Source organism: Pyrgilauda ruficollis, unplaced genomic scaffold (assembly GCF_017590135.1).
Source record: "Pyrgilauda ruficollis isolate IOZ18807 unplaced genomic scaffold, ASM1759013v1 scaffold17, whole genome shotgun sequence".
Lineage (NCBI taxonomy): Eukaryota > Metazoa > Chordata > Aves > Passeriformes > Passeridae > Pyrgilauda > Pyrgilauda ruficollis.
Genome location: NW_024515875.1, coordinates 8,420,454 through 8,443,317, shown reverse-complemented (window position 1 = coordinate 8,443,317; position 22,864 = coordinate 8,420,454). Strand labels below are relative to the sequence as shown.

At 49.1% G+C, this 22,864-nt stretch overlaps 1 protein-coding gene across 1 annotated transcript in view; it reads right to left on the bottom strand.

Annotated features, from left to right (window-relative positions):
* Positions 1–2,169: 2,169 nt before the first annotated feature.
* The window catches only part of VANGL1 (VANGL planar cell polarity protein 1), a 45,731-nt gene continuing 25,036 nt past the window's right edge, over positions 2,170–22,864 (bottom strand). The window contains exons 5-8 of the mRNA XM_041463918.1: positions 14,677–14,810; positions 11,294–11,426; positions 9,119–9,353; positions 2,170–7,895 (exon numbers count right to left, since the gene is read on the bottom strand). Coding sequence (XP_041319852.1) covers positions 7,635–7,895; positions 9,119–9,353; positions 11,294–11,426; positions 14,677–14,810 — 763 coding nt within the window. The 3' untranslated portion in view covers positions 2,170–7,634. The remainder of the gene's footprint in view (positions 7,896–9,118; positions 9,354–11,293; positions 11,427–14,676; positions 14,811–22,864) is intronic.

Genomic DNA, 22,864 nt, shown 5'->3' with positions numbered 1-22,864 from the left:
CCCCCCTGTTCCGAGCTCCAGGACCCATGGGAAGCCCTTGAGTTCAACCCCTCCTGTACTTCCAGGGGTCAGGACCTGGGGCTGAGACAGCAGAGCCAGTTCATTGCACCAGGAGGTGTTTAGGGGTTTGAAGCCCTGCCGATCTCCACAGCCAGATGTCTCACTGAACTATTAATTCAGCTAACACTATCACATGGTGCCATGCTGCTAGAGCTTCAAGCAAGGCTCTGGAGCCAGTTGCTGAAGGTGACAAATCTCTTTCTTACCCCATTTGTTATGTCCTGACTGCACGTGGCCCCTTTGCCCCACAGATTCCTACTTCACTCCCCAGAGCTGATGTTTTCCACAGCTGTGAGGCCTGGTCCCATCACCTACCAGAGCCAATCATGTGAATTCATGTGAATTAAGCCACAGCTCAGCCACCAAATACCCACAGCAGTGGCTGGTGCTGTGCTGTCTCCGGGCAGTCAGTGTCCTACGCCCATATGGCCAAGAAGGGCGCTGCAGGAGAGGCATCTCCTTCTCAAGGCCAGTATGTCCCTCAGACAAAAGGTGCTTACCTGGGTCAGGATGCCAGGTCCCTCCAAGTGGTTGGTTTTTCCCAGTAAAAACCTCCATCCCCTTTCTGTCAGAGGTCTGGGTCTGTAATATGTAACCCAACACTGCACCTGAGGCTCCCCACACCTCAAAGGTCTGTGCAACTTCAGTGAAAAGACTTGACCAAACCAGACCAGCTCCCTCAGCTCCAATTTCTGCTGAGCTACATACCACAGCCCTTTGAGATTCAGGTATGTGAGCTCTGGGTGAAGGCCAAGGGAACTAGTCCCTCTAGCAAAGCCTGTTCCTTCCATCAGCTTCCACAGCAGGACAGAAAGCGCCACAACTGGCAGCAGTCAGGTGTTGATTTGCTATCAGCACTATCCCAGAAATGAAACAGAGCATGCTGAACTCACATGTAAAGACACAGCTCTCAAGGCTAAGAGCCTGGAACGAGGCTGACAAGCCCAGTATCTTGTTTATGCCAAATTCCTGCTGCTTAGACCTTCCCATGACACACCTGCGGCCGACTCCCACAGAGCCTTTCCTCCACGGCTCCGGTCCAACAAGTCACGTCTTCCTCTGATGGGCAGGAGGCCACCAGCAATGGCTGAGCCCCATTTCAGCCTCTGCAGGGCAGCAGCAGTGCTCTTCCCTTTCCCTGGACATCTCTGGGAGCTGACCTGCAAACAGTGCAGGGCTGGGCACTGCCAAAGCACCGGTGGGATGAGAGGGACAGATCAAAAGCAAAGATCAAGGGAGGGCAGGAGGCAGAACAGAGCACACCCCCATCCCACCCTTCCTGCTTCCTCCCAGGCCTTAGTTCAGCTCTCTCTAGCCCAAATACAAGCAGAGATTTAACCACGTGGCTGTTTCTCTCCACAAGCATTTATGTCTGCGCTTATCTTCACAACTGCTGCACTCTTTTTCACTAAAGAGCAGCATCCTGTGGGTTTTTCCAGCAGCTGAAGCCACCAAGGAGACCTGCTGGGCTGGGCTGGCCTGAAGAGGGGGCACCAAAGAACATCTAGACAAAAGAGCTGCTCCCACATTTCCTTGGGCACAGCTGCTTGATCTTTCTGAGCTCCTGGTGTGCTGGAGATGGAAACTGATGGTGGGGAAAGCCCCACCCAGAGATGCTGCTGAGGTGAGACTCCCTGCACCTTTTTTTAGCAGAGCACAGGCTTGCATCCACACAAACAAGGAGCACTGGCTTTTCTGCCTCTCGCCACTCCTCCTCCCCACCAGAGCCAAATAAGGAACTCGGCAGTGAATCCTGCACTTCGTAATTTGTGTGCAAACTATGAGAACACAGGAGGCAGAAAAACCTGTTCCCACTCCAGTCATGCCCCCCCACCACCCCACTTCCCCAGCTGCATTTGCTCCCCATCATTTGAGATTTCAGGTGTTCAAAGCAGTCACTTACCAGTCTTCCTTCAGGAGTGATAAATGAGTTTGCATTTTACTGTGGCAGGGCAGACCAGAAATGCCTAGAAATGAGGGTGACAAAAAGCCTCAAAAAAGCTAAACCACAGGCTTGGAGGGCCCCTCCTGCCCACAGCAAAGGAATGCTTGAAGACCAGAAGGGCTTTTTCATCTGAAAGGGTAAGGGAAAGGAGTGGGACAATCAAATCTGGTTTCAGTTTATTTCCAGAATTTTACTGTACAAAATATGCAAAGTGTAAAACGGTTTTATGTTTCAGTTTAAAAAACAACAAAATCCCATCCAGCTATAACTTAAGAGAACCCAGCTTGGAACAGAACAATTTACAAGGCTAAACCCACAGTGCATTAATGTCACAGACACCAGGAATTTGCTTACTTAAGTTCACGATTAGAAAAGAACAGAAAGACCATGTACCACTGCAGTTAAAGTCACATGTGCAAAGAAGAGAAGAAAGAAAGAAATGCTGGTTAGTGTCTATTAATTAGAAAAACTTGGCAAAACCCTTCTTACTATACACAGTGTGTGTAGAAAAAGTATTACACAGTGATAAAGGAGGGTGAGGGAAGGGCGTTTTGCTCCCACCCCCTTCCCCAAGACACAATAATGCTGAATGAAAGAAACAGGCACAGGAGAGTGTAAGATTCCTTCACAGTTATGCCTGTGCAGGTAGTGGCCACAGCATCTCCCCACTGTGCACACAGGAGATAACCCCAAGCATCGTCAGTGCTGGTGAGAGGTGCCCGGGAAGCAGCCAGAGGGAGGGAAGGATCCTCTCCCTCCCTCCCTGCCTGGGCAGAGCACACCCAGGGCAGGGCTCCGTGTGCAGCAGGGATAAAACAATGCAGTCTGCTGGAGGGATGCAGAGGGGGAAATGCCAGCTGCACCGCTGGCTCGGCGGGGACCCCGGGGACCCCGCTGGGGACCGGCAGAGCGAGCGCACCGCTCACAGCCGTCCGAAACTGCAGCTTCTGGTCAGCATCCATGGGAGGCAGCAGCCTGAAGGCAGGAGGATGCACACTCCTGTAAGAGACATCATGGCCCAAAGCCATCTCTTTCAGAACAGAAATTTGGGGAGTTTCCTTTTTTTTTTTTTTGTTTTCTAAAACCAGCTCAATTCCAAGAGCACTTCCTTCTTCAGGACAGCTGAAACACTGAGCCACCAAGGCTGGCTTGAGGCTTTAAACACATATAATGTGCACACCAGAGGGGGAAAAGCACACAGACACACACAAGCTGAATGAGAAAACACCTGCACACACACCTCGTGAGCAGCTCTCACACGGCTGGGCAGCACTGAGCCCGTGTGAGGAGCCAGCCTGGGACCAGACTACAGCACTGTTGGCAGAAGACTGCAAGACTTTTCCTTATCCTTTGAAAAGGGCAGAATTACAAGTTTTGGTGAGCAAGATGAAATTGGCTTGAATAGGTTTCCATGTTTAGCAAGCTATGGATCTTTTCAGTTTCTTCAGCAGCAACTGCTGGAAGTGAGCACATCTCAAACAAGACCTTTCAAAGCTACTTATGTGGGGCAGGACCAGCTCCAGATATTCCTTCCCTACAGATTTTGGCTGAACTCAGCAACAGCAGATTCCCAAGGCTTTGCACAGAGAGCGCCATCCCAAAGGAAAAGGTTTGGAGGCTTCATAAGGGTTGGGATTTGTTCAGATCTCCAAGCTTGAGCCTTACTGTGCACCGCCTCCAAGCTTCCAAGGGCAGCCTCATCACCTCCCAGCCCCGCAGATTGCAATGGAGGGGAGTACTACAATGCTTACACTTCCAAGAGTGCTGCCTGCTCAGCTTCCAGGCGTGCTAAAGGACACTGAGACCCAGGGCAGCCTCGCAGAGGCTGAAGTCACATGGCAGTGAGAGGCCAACAGATGTGACAACAGCACCTACCCATGCCCAGCTACAGCACTGGCAGAGTATTAAGAGCAATATCTGCCCCTACACTCCTGCAGGGGCAGATAGTACTGCAAGAAATTAAAATATTTCACTTTACAGCCAGGAAAGAGAAAGCCAGCCTTCATGGAAACCCACAGCCATTTCCATCTGCTCTAGAACACTTGAAAGTCTCAGCTGCATCTGGTTTTGCAAGATCTCAGCATGGCTTTGGATTTAGGCTGTAACAAATCTGAGAGCAAAAAAACCCAAAGCCTTTAAAGTATCTGAGCAGCATACTTGAGTTACAGGAAACATGCCAACATGGAAGTGAGGAGTGGGGCACCACCACTCCTGGCTGGGCAGCACAGCACAGCACCCTATCAAATGGTTCCGCTTCCAGTGAAGGATGTCCAGTGCAAGGATCATCTCCAAGAGGGGCACTGACCACTCCGTCACCAACAGGGCTGTCTTAAAAAATCACTTGAATTCTAATAACACCCCCACAATTCCCAACCAGGTACAAACATCCACACTGGGACAGAGGAAGAAAAATATGTGCAGGGAGACAGTGCAGGATAGGAGAGGCATTCGGAGGAACAGCCTGCACTTGGCTGGCAAACCCTCCAAGTTGTATTTATGCTCAGCTCTTGGCAAGCTCGGCAGAAGTAAGGGCTGCAGGAATTGGATCAGAGCTTCATTCCCTATGACTCCATTCTTACTCATTAGCTGGCTATAAACAGAGTTAAACAAACCAGTCTGCACTCACCGCTCAGTATTTTTTACAGAGTTTGAATTCCTACAGATGCCACAGATCCAACTGTGCATCTCAAAGCACTTGAAAGCAAGTTGAGTTTAGCCTCACAACACTCCAGTGAGGTAGGTATGACAGTGGTCCCCTGATTTTGCAGGGAGAAGGGAAGCAAGAGAGACCCCAAAAAATTTCACCAGAAATACCAGAACAGGGAATATGCAGGAATCATGATTCCCCTTTCAGTCTGTCCTCACCTCTAAGCAGGCTGCACCTCTAAAGAGACTATCTGAGAGAGACCTCTCCTTCAGATTTCATCAGGCAGAGCATTCATGCTGCTGATACAGGGAAGGGCATTTAATGTAGGAGCTGGCCCCTGTTGACAGTGTCCTTTTTGGCAGCAGGCAGAAAAGGCAGTGCTGAACCACAGCACAAAGATGAAGAGGCAGACCCAGACTGAGCACACGCTGCTTCCGTCTGGTTCTCCATGTGTTAAAGGATTTAACAAAATTAAGACATGAGTTTCCTGAGAAGATACTGTCAGACAACCCCTCCTCGTGGGGCAGGGAAAAGGAAAGGGGAGGGAAATCCTGGGAAAGTAGAAAAGTTTTGCAGATGTGCCTGTGACAAGGTGCTCTCACATACATGGCACACCCAAGCCCTCGGCAAGGTGGTTCTTGTTCTGGCTTCACAGAAACGAGCCAACTCAGCCACAGGCAGTAGCCTCCACACAGGTATTAAGTGTTCCACAGTCTCCCAAGCTACTCCCAGTCTCTCCCACCCTGCTGGTTATGCACATCAGAAAACCCAGGTGTAGGCATCTTCAGGAGAGCCAAGTGTAAGATACTCTGTTCACCTTCCTTTTTTTTTTTTTCTTTTAAAGTAATAAACCAACCTATTTTTTCAAAGTAAAACACTGCAAAGGCCACAGTCAATAAAGGAGTCCTCATACAGACTACCAGAAAGCCTGATCTGCCAAAAAACCCGAACACTGAGCTTAGAGAGGGGAAAACACTACCTACTTCCCATCCTTTAAGGGCAAAGGGCATAATCCCATCATGTGCCGTGCCATCCAGTTTCTTTACAACCACATCTGGCACATTTTACACAGACTGAAAAGGACCCAGGAGACTACCACATGCTTGTAAGAAAGGTGCAGGAAACTGCAGGTGTCACTTGGATGGGGAATCATCACTTTGGACCCCCACTCACCAGGGTGCTCCCTTGATCCCAAGAGAACTGTTGGACATGCCTCTCCACCGCTGCAGAAGCTGGAAGAGGATGGACACTCCTGCCCTGTTCCCAGCACCCCTGTTTAAAGTGGCTGCTCCCTGTGGACATCAGCCAGCCCATGCCTACTGTGAGAAGGGCTGGGAAAGGCCAAAAGGGACATGGGGGGTTGTCACAGCTCTCCTCAGAGGACTGTGCAGGCTGGCAATGAAAGGCACTGACTTACACACTGTTGGAACCAGGGCCTTCTTGGTTAACACATCCATAGGGAGGGCAGGCCAGATCCTGCCCAATAAGGAATATTTGCATGGCAAAAGACTGAGCAGAATAAATTGATAATTTACATTCACATGAATCTCAAGGGACCTTCAGATCACTGCCAGCCTTGCAGCTGGCTCCAGTCACTCCATGCTCTGTGCTGACCATCAGACTTCAGACACCAATTCAGGCTCACCATTAAAAACAAACCTTCCAAATTCAGGTGACTAAATTCACACATGAAAGCTGCACTGGTGGGCAAAGGCAGCCTCACAAACAAAACTGCATCTCTCAGAAGCAGATCCCAACGCTGAGCAGAAACTCCCACAGTACAGCACGGCCAAGAAAGGCAGGCAGATTTTCAACATTCAGGCATTGTTTGGTATTTCTTAGCTACAGCTGAAGGCGTACGGTGGGGAAGGACTCACTGCAGTGTTTCCAGAGCACAACAGCTCTCCAAAGCAAGTGAATGGGGCAGAGGTCAGCCTTTCCCTGGCTCCTCTCCTGAAGGAGGGAAGTGTTTTTGTACCTCTTTTCTCCAGACGCACTTGAAGCTGGCTGGAGAGGGAGGGGCACATTCCTGCCTGCACCCCCTTCCCCTCAAAGAGGCTGTCAGACGCAGGGAGGGTCTGTGATTTATCTAAGGAGGAGCCAGCTACTTACTGACCCTGTCCCAGTGCAAATACACAGCCCTTGCAGGTGCAAAAGGAAGCAGCAGTGCCTGGAGAAACATTCAGAAAGCCAGACAGAGGAGACACAGAAAAAGGAAACCTTGGGCCTGCCTGAGAAAGATGCTGACAAGCAGGACAGAGAAGCAGGGGAGAGATAACAGGGAGCTGTGACATGAAGAACAACTACAATAACAAGCACTGATTAAGGAAAAAAAACAAAATTGAAGAGCTGCAAATGGGCTGATCCAGTTCAAGATGAGCAATTTCAGAGAGGGTGAAACCTTCCCATTATGCCCATACAGGTCTGGCACTGACAGAAGAGGCACATGGCAAGGAGGAGAAGAAGAATAAAGAGTAAAAGTCCCCTCACACCCCCACCCTTTGATATCCCCTCCTCCCCAAGTGAGCAGGGACTGTGGCACCCTGTGCCAGGAGATTTCTGCGGGGAGCAGGTGAGCAATGAGCCCTCAGGAGCAGCCACAGGTGGCAAAGGCAGAGACGCATGGGTGCAGGCATGCATGGTGTAAGGCAGCGCTCCAGCAACAACTCTGACACTGCAGCCGTGCAGAGAAAGAGAGCGTGAGATTTACAGGATGCCTGGAAAGAGGGGCAAAGAAAAAAATCTGTTCTGTCTCCAAGGCTGAGCTAACTGAGACAAGTCGCCCTGTTGCCTCTTAAGATACTTCTTCCTAGATAAGATATCCCAACTCCCCCCATCCCTTTCCAAATAAAGTGCAGATGGTCAAATATTACTGGTCCATCATCTGCCAGTTTCAGTCAGCATTGGGGAAATTAAACCCAAAAGCACGATATTGAAAAAAACAAAAATAAAAATCTCCCAACAACCCACCCTCAAAATCCCTTAGACTGAAGTCTCAGACTGTAAGCGGAGGACAAATTTATGAGATTTAGGGTCTATGAACTCTTCTGAGAGTTTGATGAAGGGGATTTTTTTCACATTAACAACAAGGCTGAAGTCCAAGCACTTGAGGACAAACACGACGCCGTCTTGTAAGCCGCTCGTGACCGCTTCCTCGCTGACCAGCGTCCACTGCTTGGAGAACCAGCGATCCCTGTCATACTGGAGGGTTGGGCCTGGGTTGAGGTAACGCTCCAGGAATGCCTGCCAAGAGCGGGACACACGTTAGCACCAGCCCCACAACTCGCCCTGCTCTCTTCCCATCCCCAAATACAGCGCCGCGAGCACGGGCTTGCCATGCTGCAAATTGTTTCAGCTTTAACACTTCAGAAGACATCTTCTCCCCAGTCCCTCTCAGCTTTTCAGACCCAGGAGTAGACACAAACATCAGGAGATCCTCTTTCAGTCCATCCCAGCAAGTTTGCAGAGTTATACCCCTGACTTCTGCCATCAGCACAGCCATCTGGCAGCAGTTCAGTAGAGCAGAGGTCATTTCTCCCCTACCAGCCCCATAACCGATCCCGAAACAACAGTCCTGGACAGTCAGACGGGATAGCGGCTCTCCTTCAGGCCAAGCTAAGGTGGTAAACAGATGTCTCCATGTTTTCAGCCTGAGGGTGCAAAACTGAAAACAGAATGCAAAATGCCATTTGACCTTGCTTGTATTTTCAAGTCCCTCTGCAATCCTAATGGCAGCAGAAATCCCCTGGCATACCTGGGCAAAGTCTCCGGTAGCTCACAGTGACAGGGTGCTAAGCCCCATCTCTTGACAGCATTTCTGTTCTAACTGCAGTAAGTCCTGGGTGAATGTCCAGGAATAACCCTTTCCTAGGACTGTGGGGTGTTCTTAGAAAGGAAGATAGAGCGTGGGAGGGGAATTGTGTAACCTGTTTCCCTTATCATTCAGTCCTTCCCTGTGTCCGCAAGTCAACAGTCACAGCCTAGGCATGAAGCAGCAAACTATGTTTGATCAAGCAGCTCATGAATTAGAAACACTGTCAGAGAGACAGAGATTTAGGCAATCATTAGCAGTCCAAAACGCAGCAAGGCAGGGGGGCAGAAAACCAAAAAGATCCTGTGCAGGTTGCCACCTGCATCATTCTGCTACCACGAGCCAGTTGGGAAAACACCTGTGACTCAAAGCCACCCTTTTAAACATTTATTAAGCATTCCCTTTGCTGAATTGGATTCAAGAACAAATACCTCATAGGCACTTTCAGAAAAAAAGAGACAGAAGATGCTGCAGAGGAAATATTACTTCCCCTCAAGACCTGATTCAACCTACACCACACTGGTCAATTCACAGGGAGCAACTATGAAAGCCTTCACTCACCTCCCTTGACAACTTTCTGTTCTGCTTGCACACAAAGATGTGCCATCCCCTTCTCCCTCCCTCCTGCAGCAGCACTAGAGAATGCATTCATTACCTTTGGTGTCATGTTGTTGGTGATGCAGAAGGACAAGTGTTGCAAGATGCTCTCCATGCTGTGGTACTGCTGCTGGCGGGTGGTGCGAAGGTACTTCTGCAGAGCTCTCGCCATGGAGGGGAAGATGGCCTGGGCTGCTTCTCGGGGGTCCATCATCTCTCCTGGAGCTTTCTGCTGTTCCTCTCCCTGGAGGCGTTTGATGTGAGTGAAAGCCTCTTCCACTGCAACCACGAGCCTGCAACAAGAAAATCAGGACAGCAAGAGTCATAACAAGAAGTAGGACGGGTCTGTGGTTAAGGCAGAGCCTGGGAGTCAGGATTTACAAGGCTCCTATTCCCACCTGCCATCAAGTCACTGCCTGCCACCAATTTACACAAAATCTTCTCTACTGACAGTCTGAGGGATAGACAGCAGCTTTTCCTTCCTTGCCGAAGCCATCCACCAACGGAGGGCCATAAACCAGGATTAAGATTGTAGAGCCCTGAGCACTGCACTTGGTTCTGCCAGCACAGCATAAACATCAGCTACGTGACTCAAACAAGACACAGCTGCCCCTGTGTTTAATGCGTGCCTGAGTACAGCGGTCCCAGCACACAGGACAGGCAAGCACCCCGGGGAGGCTGAGCACACCCCAGTGTCACCCAGGACACAGCCTGCTCCGAGACTCTGTGCTCACAAGCTGCGGTGTGCTCCCATTCCCACCAGCTGGGCACAGAGCTCCTGCTGCCCAATGACTGCCCTGCACCCCTCCACTGAGCAGCAAGGGTGAAAACACTCCTCCACCTTCACTCCTAACACTGTAGCTTAAGGCATCGTCGTCTGCAAACCGCTCCCGTGTTGGCACAGGTGAGCAAACACGAAGCCCACACCATGAAAGGGTGTCTTATGACACTCATTCCTTCGTACTGGGCTAACTTCCAAGTGAGGGGCTGAGGAAAATACAATAATGGAAGAACCACCCAACAGAACTCTTCGGCCCCTTCAGACACGACTTGTTTTAAACCTTATTTCCTCTCAAGTCACCAATGACTGTCCACAATGATCTCAATATCCAATGCATCTTAAATCCAGGGGCAGCTGCCTCACCACAAGCAGAGATACAGCATACTGCATTCAGGCTGTACATGAGGAACAGCATGAGAAGTCCTGACCTTTGCCCATTTTGTTTAATTTGACATGGGGTAGGGTAGGGGTGGAAATCAGTTTTAAACTCCTGGCCTGAAACATCTGGCCTTATCTAGTGACTGATGGTTTCCCCTCTGACTAAACAGATGTTCTAACCAAACTCAGCAAGCACAGGAGACGTGCCCAAGTTAGGATGCTACACTTCATAGAAGGGCAAGTTGAAGTTCCTATTGCTGTGAGGCTGGAAGAGGGCCTAAAAGACAGAGGCTATAGAGCACAGGTCAGACTGATGCAGGCAAGGAGGGGACGTAGTGCCAGCACTTTCTCAGTGAAACAAACTGCCAAAAGAAAACTCAAAACAAGTCAGCTCCTTCCAGTTATGACACATTCCTTCCAAACACAGGCTCAGTTCAGGGGAGCCTGCCCATAAGTAACTTGCCTCAAACTGTTAGGTATGCTAACTACAGACTGCAATTGGGATCCTGAGTAAACAGGGCACCGTCTTGGGTCACCCCAGCAAAGCATCAACTCTGCAGCCTAAGCATGACTGGCAGAAGACATCTACGTTTCAAAATAAAATGTAACTGCTTGTGGTCAAGTCTTTTCTCCTCAACTCATTGAAAGCCAGTCAAACTGCCCCTCTGACTAGCCTGCAAACACAAATATTCTCCTCACCTATGAATAGGCAACATCAAGCACTCCACTGATCCTGTCCCTGGATTACTTCAGCTGACAAATCTGGGCATGAGCAAAAATAATGGGATTTCCTACAGCAAGTAACTACAGACTTGTCAAGCACGGGACTGTTCCCTAATCCACGACACTGCATTAGCTTATCTGCCTCGTGTACACGAGCTCAGCTGCACGCACATTCTTCCGATAATTCCAGTTGTGAGCCGCCACCGTCCCTTACGCATCTGCGTTTCACAAGCTCCCTCCCTGGGACAGATTTACAGCCAGCCCTCCGTGGTGGGTTGGGGGTACCCTCCAGGCTCAGCAAGCCCCACGAGGCCGAGCCTCATGGCAGCAGCCGGGACAGGGTGGCTTTACCTGGCCCGGCGTTTCCTCACGCGGCGCTCGTGGTCGGCCTCCTCGTAGTAGAGCTCGTTGTGGCTGGAGTCCCGGCGCCGGGCGGCGGCCGCGATCATGGCCCGGGACTGCCCCGACGCGTTGTTACCTGGGCCTGGGGGACAAGGACGGGCACAGAGGAGATAAAGGCTGTGTCAGTGCCACAGGGCTGGGGCTGGGACAGAGCAGCACCCCGCGGCAGCTGTCACTGTGCTCTGGGGCTGCAGCCTTCCCAGCCAACGCTGTAAACCCTTCCCCGGTCCTCGAGAGCTCCGGCAGAAACCCTGCAAGGCAGCACAGGCTTAGAGGGGGAGTTCTGGCACGTGGACAAGGGGAGTTAGTTGGGATGGAGGGTCTCACAATATACACAAAGGCAGAGTGAGGTGAACATGCCAAGGATGCAACTTACCCCCCGTTATATATGCTTTCAGTTTGAAGGCAAGGGCAGCTGGAGCATATCACATTTCAGCATCAAGACAGTGTGAGAGCACAAAAAGTGAGAAGTTGGAAAGAGGAGAGAGACAAACACAAGAACATAATGAGACATGGAGATGAATAAATGAAAGCCAAACTCCACATAGTCATTCACAGGAACGAGAAACAGGATGCAGGGGACAGCAGGGTCACCTTTAGACAAAGCATAGGGTTTCCCAGGAGGGCAGATGCTGTCAGAGCAGCAGTCCCACAGTAGGGTAAGATGGGGTCTGTGTGTGTAGTAGCTTCTCATGGCACTCTGAGCAGCACTTGCTATTAGAACTTCTGCTGCTCTTAACAGATCCTACAGAGCCACAGAACAGGGAAGCTGCAATCTACTTTGTAACACCCAGTCAGCCCACAGAGCTGTCTACTACAAGACCTTAACTGTGACCTTAAATACAGTACTAGGTTCTTCAACTCTCCCATGACGCCCTCAGCTCCGGCTTTTCAGGTAGGAAGAGAAAAAGTGTTGGTGTTGCCCCAGAAGAGTTTACAAACACTTCCATCCAGAGAGAGGGCAGAGGTGGGTCTACCCAGAGCTAAGTGGTAGTCTAGGACTAACTCCAAGCCACCAAAAGCTGATTTGTGCCAAACTCCTCTTGCCCACACCCTCAGCTGGCAGTGGTTAAGGCAAATCAATTGCACAGACACGCTCAAAATCATTCTGCTCAAGCAAGGGCAACTCTTTTTAATTTTTTTTCCTAAAAAGCCCAAACCAGATTCCAAGACAGAAGCATGAAACTCAGCAGTGGGAAGAACAAGCACAAATAGCTTCTTAAGAGTCTAAACATTTCAGACTTTGTTTGACAGCCCTGAAATGGAGGATGTGACTCAAGGGAGACACTAGCTCCCAAATTTGGGTTACATCTGCAATTTGCCTCATTGACTACACCTGGCAATGAAAATCCTGGTTTTGAAGGTGAACCTTCCCACTCTGCATAAGAGAGATTACAGCAATATGTTTTTCTTTCCTGGCTGCTGCAGTATCAAATACAAAAGCTGTCAACAAATTAGTCTGCCTTAATAGCATTACTGTCTCTTTACAAGAAGGGTATAACAGACTGTCAAGCTGCCAGGGTAAGCTGCAGCCAGAACTACACTCTGCTTTGTAAGATGGATAGAATCTTCTTAATGACATGCTTCTAAGCCTGAGATTTCCATGTCCACAAAGGCAGCAGCATTGTATACAGAGCAGCCCAGGCAACTGGTACTGCCCCAGAAGGGAAGGCAGGAGTTTCCAGGCCCTGCTAGGCTCACAAGCTTGACACTTGGAAAAGTTGCCAGCCACATCTGCAGCTTGCTTCTGGTTCCTTCTCTTCTAACGAAGCCTCATGAGCTAGCAGCTTCTGAGCCACTCACACTACCAGACTGACAGGCTTTCCCTGAGCTGGGGAGTCCCACTGTCCCAGCAGGTGCTGCAGGAAAAGAGAGCACGCCAACTCCTGAGAAGAGCAGCCAGCGATCAGAGCGGCACACCCTGCAGCCAGCCTGGCAGGCTGTGGGGTCTGAATAGCGTGCAGACAGACACCTGTGGCATCAGGAGGCCCTCACCTTCCCTACACCATGCCTCACTGAGAGCAAGCAGCTGGAATGAACGATTGCACCTCTAGAAAAACACGGAGCATTTCTGTTTGCATGTCTGGTTGCTTCCCCTCTCCAGCAAACTCAACCAAGAGCAGCACTCCAGGCAGCAGAGGATACATGATGGGCAACCTGTCCTTCCTCTTCCTCTGTCAGGATGGGAATATCTCACTGTAAGGATCTAATCCTCCAATCAAATGTTATGGACTCAGGAGTGCTGCATGAAGCTGGAGAAGTCTTTAGGATAAGGTTTTTGAAACTCACCAAAAATGGAAAAAACCCAAACAAACCAAAAAGGAAAACGAAAACAAAATATCCCACACCTATAAGGCACTGAAACTTTGCTGAAAGTAAAACAATCATGTCTCATGTTTTTCAATATGACAGATACTCTTCATATTTCAGTCTCCACAACGTGCACACAGAGCCACCTCGCCCAGCTAAGTCCCTTTAGTCTCCTCTTCCCAGCTCTCAAAGCCCTTCAATGCTCACAAATTCATGGGCAGGACGTGCCTTTGCCACATTTTGTCACACAACTTCAGCCATCCTTCACCATAAAAGCTTTGCTACTCAGCTCTGACTCCTCCAAAGGAATGTGCACCTCTATGGAGGCTGCTGGGCACACCTTGCTCAACAAGCATGGCTTTCACCGACAGGGTTTAAGAGTGTCAAATGACTACGTCCAGTTTTCACTGCTTTGAGCACCCACACATCCATCCGCTTTTCTAAAGCCCCACAGCTTGAAAACGGTTTGCAGAACAAAGCTCAATGGGGATCGTTATCGGTGTTTGAATTTCCATGGCCACGGGTGAGCCAGGCTCATTTAGTGCTGAGACTGCAGGCTGATGAGCATCACTTTCATCAGCAGCTGCTGCTCATACCGCGGCTCCTTCGCCTTCCTGAAGGCTGCATGTGAAAGCAGCACAATAAACGACTGGGGAACTCATTTAAGTTAAAAGTTGCGTTTGTTGTACTATCACAGCTAAAGAGATGACCCAAGGGTGACAAAAAGCAGAGGCTGATCGAGACAAGCAGCGGTGCTGAAAAGTGTCAAGCCACATGACAATTAAGCCCGACCCAAAACCTGGCCATTTCACCTGGCAGAGACAAAAGCCTTATTGTGGGCTAAACACATCTGTAAAGTCATCTGGAACTGGCAAACTCAGTGCCGCTAGGAAGATTTCCAGCAAGAGACACGGACTTGGCAAAGCAAAAAGGTGAGAGAATGCGTGCATAACAAAGCATAAAGCAAATCCAGCCCTTCCCCATCCCACTCAGTCTGAGAGACTACATTTTACCTCACCTACCATCAACATTGTAGACTTTCAGGCCAGCCATGTGCTTGGCTGCTCGGGATTTGGAGGCTGTCAACAAGGCTGGGTTATAGACTGTGAAATCTCGGTAGTAATTTTCCAGAACCACCAGTGCAGCTCGTTGGATGCTGGGTAAAGAAGAAAAAACAAAATACGATAAATCCCTTCAGACTGAAATAAACTCTCTTGTTTCGGTGAAATATTAAAAAAAAAAAAAAAAAAAAAAGAAAAAAAAGGAAGGAAGAATAGTGATAGTACTCGGAACAGAGCTGTCACACCAACAGGACCGTGCAATACACAGAATATTAATTACGCTCTCTAGGACCTGAAACTTCATTTGAGATGCAAGATAAGTATCTCTGCCCTCAACAGGAGGATGCCAGGAAATCCCTAAACAAGGGCAGCACATAAAGTGAAGCACTAGGCTGCCTGCAGCACGGGAAATGACAGAAGCAGAGCTCAGCACACCTCGGCAGCGCAATCCCTGTGCTGCAGAGACCTTGCTCAGGCTGCAGACCACAACACCACACGGGTTTTGCTGTAGCTGGCCAGCCTGCATGGAGGGACCAGCTCCGGATGGATGCTTTTCCCTCTGAGTCACTTCCAGCCGCACCTCGCAGCTCCCCGGACCGCCTCCATCCCAGCACCGATAGGAGCGATCTCCTGAGCTTTCACAGCGAGATAAGATCGCTGCCTGAGGAGTACGGCTGCCAGAGACGGGATTACCTCAGTATTGCTTGTTAAATCCCTGGCTAGGGACAGAACGAGGAGCAGTGACACTCCCTCCATCCCTTTGAAGGGATGCCTCTGCATAAAATGACGGCACATGGGAGCAAAACAAACACACGCGCCAGCAGCAGGAAAGGCTCAGCCCAGACGTATCTCGCTTTGCCATCATTTTGACAACGGAGAGAGAGAGCGCGATGTCTGTAGGCACTGCTATCAACAAACAGGGCAACACTTCAAAACAAGCCCGAGCTCTGGCGCTTAAAGATGCGGGAACAGGACACAGCTCCTCTCTCCATGCTGCTCTGGCTCCGAGCCTCAGCGCGGCACCGGCACTCTCAGCAAATCACCGGGATCACCCATTCCGCCAACGGGACTCTGCCAAGGAGCCAGACTAAAAGTAATTTTTGTGCGTTCAAAATGGAAATGTAACTGCCAAAACATTTGTTGCCGATTAATTGGAAAGGCCACCCTTACCAACAAGGCCTCGCGGAAGGAAAACAAAAAAGTATTCTCACACATATTACAACACAGGAAGAAAACATTACAAGGACGGTAACGTGGGAAAATAAGACATTAACAAATTACGCCCTAAATTCAGTGCTCAGTGCTGCCACAGATTCCGCGTGTGTTCCCGGAGGAGCAATTTAAATTTTCTTGTGCTTTGTGCTAATATTAAACTTCTGTATCACACCCAAGTAATTTAAACACACACACTCATCCCACCATCCTCACTCTACAGCTGCCACACTCCCACTCATCAGTGAATTAAGCACAGATGCCAGCCCATTCAAGAGATTCTGAGAAAGAAGAACAAACCCAGACTTGTTCACTGAGTAGCTTCATCAGTCAGTATCATGGCACATCACCATTCACTTGCTGTGTACCTTTGAGATGATGAATTTAGCTTTTGAAGCAAATTCCATCATTAGGATTGTTTGGAGGGATCCAGTAGAGCGTTTTAAAGAAAGCTTTACCTTTCAGGTGCCACTCCTTCATATTTCCTCAGCTTCATATTTGGTAAAAGCACTTATGCACTCAGCTACTGATTTGTGATGAAGAGCCACTACTTAACTAAGGAAACAATTTTCCTTTGATAAAGTAGTACAGACTGACCCACCGCCAGAAAAACGTAGATGCTGACACAGAAGAGGTGAAAGTCGTTTTATTTCTCCCTGCAAAGTTCTCATTTCTACTGTGAATTTGCTGCAGCCTATAAATAAAATTTCATAAAAGTAATCATGTGGCAGCAGCAAATATTCCCCCTTCTGACTGCATTCAAACATGATCAACTTTTTCCATCTCTGCTTCCCAGGAAGATAAAACTCCATAGAGTTTCATCACAAAACACAATGTTTGGAAAACGAGGACCAAATCAAAACAGGAAGATAAAAATGAACAGAGTTATTCTCTGTTAATACACTGCACTCATTTCAAACGGCACTGGAACGTCCATCCCAGCAGTGGGAAATGTTTGGGAGCTCCACTGACCAACTCGCTCTATTAGGACAAAACACAATGAATCACAGCAGAGAATAATTTACTTTCATACATACACATTTTCGCTGGATCCCACCAACAGCGTTATCATCAGGATGCCAGCTTTCCCCACGTATCATCCCTTCCATCCCCTCATTAAATAACCTTCCCCACCAACTCATTGGCATGTGCACTCAAAATCCAAATATAACAAAGCTTTTACATTGAAGCAAGCAACGATTATTGTCCTGAAAATTAAAGCCCAGGTACTTCTTGCTGATGCAAATCCAGTACAGGCTCAATTCCACACATGAGATACCTCAGTCACACAGAGGAATCTGCTTTCTGGAAGAGAAATGTAATGAACATCAGTTTCCTGAATTTCTGCCAGCCCATTTCTGTCTCCCATGTAGTCCATGTAAGCATGGCAGGTTAGGAAGACAGCTACAACTACAACTCTTCCAATTCTGTTACAGGGAAAAAAAAATTAGAAGCTGCAGACAAGTAAATTAAAAGGGTCACAATGATTTGCAAGAGCAAGGAAAAGGCTGAATCAGAGCTTCCTGGGCTGCGTTGCTCAACCTCTTCACCCACATCAAGGGGAAGCCTCACCCCGGCCGGCCAGGACAGCCACGCAGATGCTGCAAAGCGACAAGAACCTGTGACCCTGTGCCGCAGCCGGCACAGCACCCCGAGCAGGGCAGGGGGCACGCAAGGCTCCTGTGCAGCACCACGCCGGCAGGAGGGCGGCAGCAGGCACGGCAGCGCCCGGAGCAGCCCGAGGAGCCTGCAGCAGCAAAGCAGACGCCAAGGAAGTCTGCAGTCTCCCGACAGCAATCCAGGCTCTTCGGGCTCCCCATGCAGGGCAGACCCCCCGCTGCCCTGCGAGCAAGGTGAAGCGGCTGCAGGAAGCCGCCTCTGCACCCAGTCGGCAGCTCCAGCGGGAATGGGAGCTGGCAGCCTTCCTGGAGGCCACCAGTCTGGAGAGGCGGCTTCCTTGCAGCGCTGTCTCGGGAAGAGTTCAGCACCATGTCGGTCACTGCATTCATTCACCCCGCGTCTCAGCGAGCTGGGCCCAGGCTCTCCTTTTGTTCAGCGCTTTGAAAGAACGGGGAGGGGCAGGAAGAGAACGAACAGAAAGTTTCAATATTTAATCGCCCGTATGAAAGAGGTCAGAGTGAGGATTGTTCTCACGTCCCGTCGAGAGCGTCTGGCAGCCCAGCATATTTCAGGCATTGTAGCAAACTACCAGAAGGCAGAAAAAGCGTATCACAGAAACACAGAAATCATCCTAGAAAGGCTCGGGTCGGAAGGGATCTCAAAGATCATCTAGTTTTAACCCCACTCCCCTCCACCCCCGCCATGGGCAGAGTACAAAAATGAGGACATAAAAAGCATTTCCATGGAACAGTTCCGATTCAAAACTTATGGCACAAGAGGGAAAACGCCTTGCACGACCCAGCAGCCGACTGGGAACACAGTTTTCCTCGCAGGCAGAATGAGGCTCTAGGCTTTGGTGCTCTGCGCTTTGTGCAGCTGGAGGGCTGCTTGTTTCTAATGATTAGTTTCACTCCTCGGGAGAAGGCCATGTCACAGCACGCTGCCAAGAGGGAAAGCAAACAAGCAGACCCAGCAGAAGCACAGTGGCATTTGGCAGCGGAGAAATGCAGAGCCCTTTACTAACAGCAATGAATTAACTTTTACAGGGCATCCAAGTAAGTGGAGGAGGGGACTATGTGACACAAAGGTAGCAACTATTTTTTTCTCTCAAAGGGGTAAGTCAGGAGCAGTTTTGCCTCAGTACTTGCTGCTCACAAAGCATTTGAATATTTGCAGTCTTGCCATACTCTGTGCCTCAGAGGCCACTTAGTGTTTGCTTTCTGTGACACAACAACACCGACAATGAAATTGGCTTTTCTTAGTGGATTTCTAGGAAAACAGTCCAGTACTATACTGAAGCAAAGCACAAGGAAAGAAGCCTGCTTATATCATCAAAATACTGGCTTTGGACACTGATGGTTTCTAGGAAAGGGGGTTTGAGTTTTATGAAGTGGTGGGAAAGAGCTGGCAAAAATAAAAAATGAGAGGAAAAAAATTGAAGCCACACCTCTATGAACCTGTCACTCACATGGTTTTAGCAGTTTTGCACTTTCCTGATAAGCTAGAAATGCAGCCTCTCATGGTACTATACCAAACATCAGGAGACACTGAGAATCATTGAGGGCAGAGGAGTGTCCCACACTTTTGCAACAGATCTGTGTACACATCCAGAAAGAGATGAGCTGTTCTACCAGAGCATTCTTGCTATGGATGCAGATCTTGCAGCATCAGGGTTTAGAGTGAGCCACACACACCTAAAATACACAGGGACAGTCAGAGGTTTGATGACTGCTCTGCTAATTGAGGGCTGAGGAAGCCTGGGGTTATTTAATCAAATGGTTCCCAGCACAGACTCCTCTCCTCCAAACAACATTTTTCTAACATTCCTCAAAACAGGCACAGTATCAAAACAAGCCAAGGTCTTTGGGCACATTAAACACTTGCCACAGCCAACTGGGAAGTTCGGCACCTCAAAGAAAAGCTAAGAAAAGATTCCACAACACAGCCTTCTAAGGAGAGTCAGCTTTGCCTTACCAGATGTCTCCAACCTACAAGTGCATCGAGCTTGCTTACTGCAAGGGGTACTGATGTCTCCTGGGGCACTGAGCTGCCCATCCACAGCACTTTGTACTCTCTAGCAGTGCTGTCAGCTCACACCCGACAGGCTCAGAGGACTGCTCTGCCTTCCCTTGCTGTACAACCACTTCTCCCTCCCAGAAAACTCCCTTTTTTTCCTCTTTCTCATACACTTTTGCCAGAGCACAGAGCTAGGGCTCAGGTTCCTGATCCTTCACCCTGCTGGACTGTTTTCCCAGAACAAAGTCAACAGAATGAGAAATAAAACTGGAAACAGACAACTGAAGTCAAATGCTTCCGACACCAACATCCCTGCTGAAGATGATTACAGAAGGGATTGGCACCATCCTCAATGCACTTGTCTCCCTGCTCTGCCTGTCTTAGCTACAGGTGAGGCCAGCACAGGCTCCCCAGATAGGAGACCATGGGCAGCACTGCCACAGTGGGCATGAGCTAGCAAAATGCAAGGGATTTGGTACTCTCTGTCCTTCCCAAACAACACCTTGGAGCAGGGCTTCTAAGAAGACCAAGGTCATGCAGAAGCACTTTGCAGTGCTGGCAGAAGCACAAATGCCTTGGCTACAGTTTTGTCCCCTCCAGTACACAGAGCCTGAGTCAGATCTCAGCAGAGATGCCAAGACAAGGAACTTCTCCAGCAGCTGTGGCCAAACAAGCAGAGCAGAGAAATGCCTTTTGATTGTCATAACTACAAGAGCATTTCAGTTTGGTACAGACAAGAGAACAGGACTGCAGCTCCTAGGAAAAGGAAAACCACATTTTCTTGTCAGACAACCACAACTGAGATCTCCACTTGGCTACGGCAGGCAATCCTCGCCTTCCCTGGAACAGGCACCGGGCAACCAGGACACAGCAGGTTTGTTTTAGATACCCAACTTCTGGCATTTGGTGAGGCAGGGAAAAGAATTTGCAAAGTCAAACCTTTATCAGGGAAGAGAAGAAAACCTTGTCATAGTAACAGGCTGTCAGCCTGATGGCAGCACAGCTGCTGCCCCCAAGGAAGCGAACATCCATCCACTAATGGTGTAATTTATATGGAACCCAAACACACACAAAGCTTGCCCCAGTTTGCAGTGACCCATCTCCATCTTGTCCCTCCCCTCACAGCCTTTTTTAACAACATGGAAGGAAAGGACAGGAATTTAAAGGGTGTCCCCATCTATATCCAACACTGGACATCTGAACAACACATGACTGCTGGAAATTTTAGGAAAGCACCAGCTGAGTTTCTAACTACAGATCTCCCCTTTTCTGCCCTGTGCAGTCCAAGACACGTTGCTCTACAACAGACATTATAAGTCTCATCTTTTGCAAGACAAAAATCAGAATCAACACACCAGCTGAGCAATACAATAGCTCACTGCTGATGTAGAAGAGATTTCAACACAGAAATTTTCTGTATGAGACAGAGAGAGAGGAGTAGAATTCATTTTCAGGTTGGCTTGTTTTCCCCAGACCTCAAAAGCAGCCTAGTCAAAACCCTCCACTACAGGTGAAAAAGAAAAGGATCTCTGCAAGTCTACTACTAACTTTGCTGCTACATTTGAATGTTTTCATTTTGACGGGAGGCTGTGAGTATTTTGAAAAAGCAAGATTTTACAGGAGGGTATGACCATACTTGGGGACTGGGGGGAAATCAACTCCTTTACCTCATACAAACCAAACTACTTACTTAAGCCTTCCTGAGGAATCCTATAAAGGCACTCCCAGGCCAGCACTAAAAAGATGCTGTTACAGAAGTACAGAGCACAAAGTTTTAGCCAGCAGCTATAAAACCCAAGTAAACCAAATGGCATGCTCCCACTGCAGTTCTCCTTCTGAGAAACTTCCAAGACTTTTACCTCAGGAAGTTAACTGGTCTTTAGGGTACCAGCACACAGCCCGAATGTTTTCCCCAGTCACTTTTATTGGTAGAACCTCAACACTTGATGAGTGCTTTCCCAACAGCTGCACTGCCCTTCCTTCGACTTCCAACAGCTGAAGGCGGCAGCTAGCATAATAGCCTAGGAAAAAACCCTATATGGTAATATGTAGTGAGAAGGAGGAAGAGGAGGAGAGCAGAGTCCTCTCACTCAAGGAGTGGTCCAAAAGGTCCAATAATATGATTTGCCAGGAAAGAACAATCACTGTGTTGAGGTCAGATGCTGTGCCAGCAACACACTTCTCTTCCTCAGTAACACCGTGAACATCCCGTTTCACAGTAGGCAGTGCCAAGGGACACAAAGATCATAAAGATAACTTGTTACCTCCAACACTATATGCAACAGACAGAAAATGAAATAAGCTGTAAAAGTCTAACCTGAGTTTCAGAAACAATGGAGGTTCTGCAGCACCAGAAGAGCTTCCTAGGCAAGGCAGAGGACTCTCTTTGGAAAAAAACCAAGATTTAATCCCCTGCTGAGACTAAGCTTTTTGCCAGGCTCCCTGTATACAATTCTAGGAGGCTTTATTGCAGCAGGTCAGCCTAGGTAACTGGAAAGATTCCCTTCCAGCCCCTCACAGAATAGCAAAGGGAGTTTAACATGTGGCAAAGCAACGTGGCCCCAGTTGTCTCCATGGGGATGGGTGAGTGTACAACAAGAGCAGCTTCAGGAGCTGCATCTGAAAGAGCAGCTTGTGAAAGCCTGAACACGTGGCGCAACAAACTTTTCCCTCAGAAAGCTGAGGAACCCAGATGCCAGGAGAGCAGGCTCCAAAGCAAACTGCCCACATCCTCTTAAGCCAAGACCACCTCTCCAAGGGGAGCAGCGTGTGTGGGGAGGTGTTGTCAAGCACTTACCATGCAGGTACCTAACAGAACCACTAAATCCAAATGGTACAGCTCATGGATTAGCCAGGGCACAACAGCAGCTTTCAGGCACTCACAGCTTGGGCTGCATTTCAGCCAGTTCCTCAGACACCAATAACCACATGCAGATGCCCCAAGAGCTCTCAAACTAGACACCCACTTCCCTTCGATGCCATACAAGACCTTCAAACAGGCAAAGGCACTACCTTATCAACCAGAAAGAGAACACTTGCCACCAGCATCTCATTGCTCCAGGCTCTGCTGTGACACTGACACGAAACACGAGAGGCAAAGGAGCTGCCTGTGCCCTGCCACGCATCTGCTATGTCCCAGACACCTGCAGTGAACCAAAACAACACCTGGCCAGACATCCACACCTCAAGCCCCACCCAGCAGCCTCAGGAGCCACTAGCACTTTAACTGGACCTGGAGAGTAGCAGCTACTGGATCCAGGAGCAAGAGCTCAGAAAGGGGTTTTCCAAGGGCATTGCTAGC